Source organism: Microtus ochrogaster, unplaced genomic scaffold, assembly GCF_000317375.1.
Source record: "Microtus ochrogaster isolate Prairie Vole_2 unplaced genomic scaffold, MicOch1.0 UNK47, whole genome shotgun sequence".
Lineage (NCBI taxonomy): Eukaryota > Metazoa > Chordata > Mammalia > Rodentia > Cricetidae > Microtus > Microtus ochrogaster.
The window spans coordinates 958,785-964,483 of NW_004949145.1; the positions used below are offsets into that span (position 1 = coordinate 958,785).

At 44.4% G+C, this 5,699-nt stretch overlaps 1 protein-coding gene across 3 annotated transcripts in view; it reads right to left on the reverse strand.

Moving 5' to 3' along the window:
- Nucleotides 1-658: 658 nt before the first annotated feature.
- Nucleotides 659-5,699, reverse strand: part of LOC101992095 (zinc finger protein 28) — a 38,463-nt gene continuing 33,422 nt past the window's right edge. For 2 of the 3 annotated variants that reach the window (XM_013354526.2, XM_026777140.1), the window contains 3 exons: nt 4,463-4,577; nt 3,610-3,705; nt 659-2,595 (listed from right to left, as the gene is read on the reverse strand). In XM_013354526.2, coding sequence (XP_013209980.2) covers nt 896-2,595; nt 3,610-3,705; nt 4,463-4,577 — 1,911 coding nt within the window. In that variant the 3' untranslated portion in view covers nt 659-895. The remainder of the gene's footprint in view (nt 2,596-3,609; nt 3,706-4,462; nt 4,578-5,699) is intronic. The other variant, XM_013354525.2, reaches the window with a different exon arrangement.

Below are 5,699 nucleotides of genomic sequence, written 5' to 3' on the forward strand. Positions count from 1 at the left end.
CACAGCTTCCCCCAGACACTGAAATCAAGTTTCTCACAGTCATCAGGCTGAAAACACTCCTCCGATGTTTAAAACCACTTTAAACACCTTTTCAGAAATTTAGATTACAGACCATAAAAACATTATCAGTGAGCCTTCGTAAGTCAGTTTGCTTCATTGAACGTTTACCAAGAATGCATTTGTAAACCAGTGACTTAAACACATCAAATCCTTCAGAGTTTTTCCACTCTTAAGTAATTTGTTGGTAGTTTTAACTCAACACATATAAAACCTTGCACTTTTCCAGCTGTTTTGGTTCATTTGTTCGGGTGGCCTACATACTTATGTTACCTATCCTTTTACTGTCATGGGTATTACAGCAGAGCTTTCTCACGAAAGTTCTATTACCCTACAGCCACCTAGTTCAGCAGTATGGGATCAACTGTTCCGTTTTTATTTAGAGATAGGGGCTCACTGAGTTGCCCCAGCTGGCCTTGAATTCATGAACACTAAGATTACAGATGACCCCACCATACCCGTGGCTTAGAAACAAGCTTTCAAGGAAAAGAAGCAAGCCTCATCAACAACTCAGAGGACTCCCTTCCTGTTCTGAAACCGGGTTTATACTGTACCATTTTTATCAGGGCTGACCACAATAAAATTTCCATTTTCAAAAATAAACTTTTAAAAGAGTCACGTTTATAATACTTGGTATGGGTCAGGCACTGTGCTAAGCACATCTTAAGCATTAACCAATGAATATAAGTTTTTGATGAGCAAATTAATTACATTGAGACTCCAAAAATAACTCAACCCGACTGAAACATGAAGAACTGTCTTGTAATAGACAGAGGGAACAAAGGGACAGGGAAATGATTGTTCAAAGCAGTGTAGTGGAAATGGCAATATTTTGAGATTATGAGGGTGAAAGTGAGGATGGATTCCAGACAAATTTGGGGAAGACATCCACCAGACTGGATGTGGAAGGCAAAGAAGGGTGAGCGGGTGACTCTCCAGAATGAATTCGCTGATGGTGAGCAAAATGTGCAGTCTGCCTGAAGGCCTTCCTGCCCTTCTTACGGTTATACATTCTCTCTCCAGTGTGGACTCTCTTATGTTGGTTAAGGTGTCCGATTTGGATGAAGGTTTTCCTACATTCCTTACATTCATACGGTTTCTTCCCAGAATGAATTCTCTGATGTACACTAAGGGACTGGCGATGGCTAAAAGCTTTGCCACATGCACTACACTCGTAAGGTTTCTCTCCAGTGTGACATCTACGATGACAGATAAGGGATGATTTGGTCTTGAAGGCCTTCCCACATTCCACACACTCATAAGGCCTCTGGCCGGTGTGAAGCCTCTGGTGCTGAGTGCAGGAAGAGTTATCACCAAAGGCCTTCCCACATTCCAGACACTTGTAGGGCTTCTCCCCGGTGTGCACCCTCTGATGCTGAATGAGGTGAGTCGTCTGGCTGAAGGCCTTGCCACACTCCTTACATTCATATGGTTTCTCTCCCGTGTGAGTTTTCTGGTGTTGTGCAAGGTGAGCCTTTTGCGTAAACGCTTTACTACACACCTCGCATTCATAAGGCTTTTCTCCCGTGTGAATTCGCTGATGGGTGGCAAGCTGTGAGCTGATGCTGAAGGATTTCCCACATTGCCCACACTCAAAGGGCTTTTCCCCCGTATGGATCCTCAAATGACTAGCAAGGTGTATATTCTGCCTAAAAGCTTTCCCACATTCCTTGCACTTAAAGGGCTTTTCTCCAGAATGCACCCTTTGGTGCTGAGTGAGCGATGCATGATGGCTGAAGGCTTTCCTGCAAATGTCACACTCATATGGTTTTTCTCCAGTATGAATCCTTTGGTGCACAGTGAGGGATGAGCCATATCGAAAGGACTTGTGACACACGTCACATTCGTACGGTTTCTCTCCAGTGTGAATTCTCCTATGTTGATTAAGCCCTATGTGGTCACTGAAGGCTTTACCACAGTCGATGCAATCAAAGGGTTTCTCCCCGGTGTGATAGTATCTCCAGTGACGAACAAGGGAGGTGTTCTGTATGAAAGCTTTTCCACACTCGACGCACTCGTACGGCTTCTTGCCTGTGTGGCACCTCTGGTGCCGTGTGAAAGACGAGCCATCGCTGAAAGCCTTCCCACACTCTTCGCATTTGTAGGGTTTCTCTCCAGTATGAATTCTCTGGTGCACTGTAAGGGATGAGCTCTGGGTGAAAGTTTTCTTACACTCATTACATTTGAAAAGCTTTTTTCCTGCATAGATTCCTGGTTCCTTTACGACCACTGAATTTTGGGGAAAACTTTTACCTGAATCACAATTATGACTTTTCTCTTCTGAAATGTTCAAATGAAACCATCTTCCAGATTTGATATACGCATGATCTCTCCCTTCTGAGAAGGCTTCGTTCCGAATAACTGTCTCTTGCTCAAACGGTATGTCTTGACCATTCCTTTCAAACACACACTCAGAATCCCAATCTTCTCTGAAGGTGGAACACTCAAGTTTAGTGCTGGAAGGTCTGTCTGTTAATCCTTCAGCATCCGAGTCTTGCTTTGGAAACAGATCCTGGGCCTCACATACAAACTGCTGACCTAAAATAGATCAAAAAAAATGTTCTCTCCTTTAATGTCCTTGTTTCTCTGCAATACCTGAGTCAAAAATGTCAGTTACTTCATGCAAGTTATCCACATCTTATCTTATATGAGATGTCTTATCTTCTCCATTAGAGGGATTCTTCAATAGTTCACACATGCACACACACAAAGGCATAGAGAGGCGTGTGCACACGCAAACACACACACACACAGGCATAGAGAGGCGTGTGCACACACAAACACACACACACAGGCATAGAGAGGCGTGTGAACACGCAAACACACACACACACACACACACACACACACAAGCTTTCCACTTCTCCAGTCATCTACTAATGCCCAGCTGATAGGCAAAAGAAACAAAAAGCCATTTAACCTTTAAAGATGCCCAAGAAACTGAAAGTCTGACAAGCAGCCAAGTGGGTGAGAATAAAAAAAAAAAAAAACTACAGGGAAATGTGATGTGGGAGTCCCCTCTGTATGCTGTGAGTGTGTTCTGTTGCCATTTGGTAATGAATAAAGGTGCTTTGGCCTACCAGCAGGGCAAAGCGCAGCAGGGCGGGAATTCCAAGCAGAGATAGAGGCAGAGTTAGGTGGAGTTAGGGAAATGCCATGTAGCCACCAAAGGAGAAAGATGTGAGCCGCCAGCCAGAACCTTGCTGTTAGGTCACAACCTTGTGGTGATGCACAGATTAATAGAGGTGAGTTAATTTAAGATATAAGAGTTAGCTAAGAATATGCATAAGCTAATAGGCCAAGCAGTGTTGTAATTAATAAAGCTTCTGTGTGATTATTTCGGGCCTGGGTGGCTGGGAAAAAAAACAAGCAGTCTCCACCAACAGAAATGAGCTGTTAAAAGAAGACACAAAGAAAGAAGTCATTCTGAAATCTAAGAGTATGATATTTCTCTTTAGACTTGTCAGACTTGACAGTTTCCAGTGTGTGGTGGTGAGGATTTGCATCCTATCCAGAGCAACAGTGACGTCACCATACCATCTCCACACTCGCCTGAGAACAAGCCTGGTGCCAGCTCTCTTTGCACCACAGAGGGCATCTTCTCTTGTCCCAGCAAAGAGACAAAATCTGCTTTGGAAACACAGTGTCCTAAAGGAGTAAATGAGACAGTATGTGCTCATAATCTTGTCACCCTGAAATTGAGTAAGCCATTTCCTGACTCTGACAGAAAAGAACTATTACTGCAGTGTAAACAGAGGCAGAGTTTTCCTGTCCCAAGAGCCTGGTCCCAAATAAACACACAAAAGCTTTTATTAATTACGGAATGCTCAGCCAATAGTTCAGGCTTATTACTAACCAGCTCTTACATTTAAAATAAACCCATTTGTTAACCTATGTATTGCCACGATAACCATGGCTCGTGGCTTTACCTGTCCTCTTAGATGCTCACTGGCTTCTCCCTCTTCCCACCCTTCTTCATCCCAGTCCTCAACATCCTGCTGTGCTATGGACCAATCAGCTTTATTATTAACCCATAAGAATAATACATATTCACAGCACATAGAAGGATTATCCCACAGCACTGCAGGAACAGTTAGAAAGAGTGTGTGTGTGTGTGTGTTTGAGAGAGAGAGAGAGAGAGAGAGAGAGAGAGAGAGAGAGAGAGAGAGAGAGAGAGAGATCTATACAGACAGCACTTCTCCAGTAGGGGACTGAGTTTGGTTCCCAGTATTCTATCAGGCAGTGTACAATCACCTCTAACTCCAGCTCCAGGGAGTCTAATGCCCTTTTCTGACCTCCATAAGCAGGTTCTCACACACACTTTAAAGTATATATTAAAGAAACAAAAAATGAAAAGCAAGGGCTCCTGAAGACAGATTCAGATCTGAAAGGGAGAAGGTCTTACCTAAGGACCCCAGGTCATCACAGTTCTCCCATGTCATATTCTTGCAGAAACTCTTCGGAGCTGATGCAAGCTGTGGAGAGCCGTCTCTAGCCGTATCTGTGATGGTCTTCAAGCCCTGAAAAGATACAAACACATTCATGAACCTGGGTGGCCAGAGTAGGGTGGAATGTGTCCACACACTGTAAACAGCACACTCTGGACCATACGTATCAGCTGAATTCTGAGCAATAGAGGTTTATTGTGAATTGACTTTGTGTGTGTGTGTGTGCGCACGCGCACTTGCATGTGCTCAAGTGCACAGTTGCGGTATTGAGAAATGAAGATGTCATAGAGTGAGGTCCTCTGAGAAAAACAGCTGCCATCGTCATCAATCAGCCACGCCTCCTAACAAGAGACCACCAAGAGTAGCCTGTTTGTTGATGACACTCTCTTAGAGAGGGTAAGAGTCACAGGACCCTCACCTGAGATCCCAGCCACTTTCTCCCAGACATCGGACTGCAGTTCTGCCCTAACTGTACAGGGCACCAGAAAGTACACACACGGGGGAGGCTTGTTGAAAGGAGATTCAATAAAACGGGGGGGGGGGGATTCTATCTATGACACTACGAAGAAGCCACTGTTCGTGACGGGTGAAGACTTTCCAGTGCGGCCACTTTGCAGTCACCCACTTTCTTTCCAGCACTTCCTGACCTAAGCTCTAGAAATGACCCCAATACATACATTAGTTCTGGATGAACTCTGGTGAAACTGTATTTGGTGTGCTGGCTAGTTTTATGTTAAGTTGATACAGAATAGAGAACTTCAGTTAAGGAAATCTGCCCACCAGACTGGCCTATAGGCAACCCTGCAGGGTATTTTCTTAGTGACCGATATGGGGAGGCCCTGCCCACTTTGAGTGGTGCCACCTCTGCACCCATGGTCCAAGATATCAAAGGACAGGCTGAAAAAGCCATGGGAAGAAAGCATCCTACATGGCCTCTGTATCACTTCCAGCTTAAGTTTCTGTCCTGACTTCCCTAGATGATGGGCCATAAGACATACTATGAAATAAACCCTTTCCTCCCCAAGCTCCTTTTGGTCATGGTGTTTTATCACAGCAATACAATCTGAGACATTTGGTCATCAGGACATTGTAAGAAGTGTAGTGGCAGTTCATTTGTATTTTAATAAAGCTTGCCTGGGAATCAGGAAAGTAAAACAGCCACACTGGTCAGCCCTACAGACCAGGCAACAGACA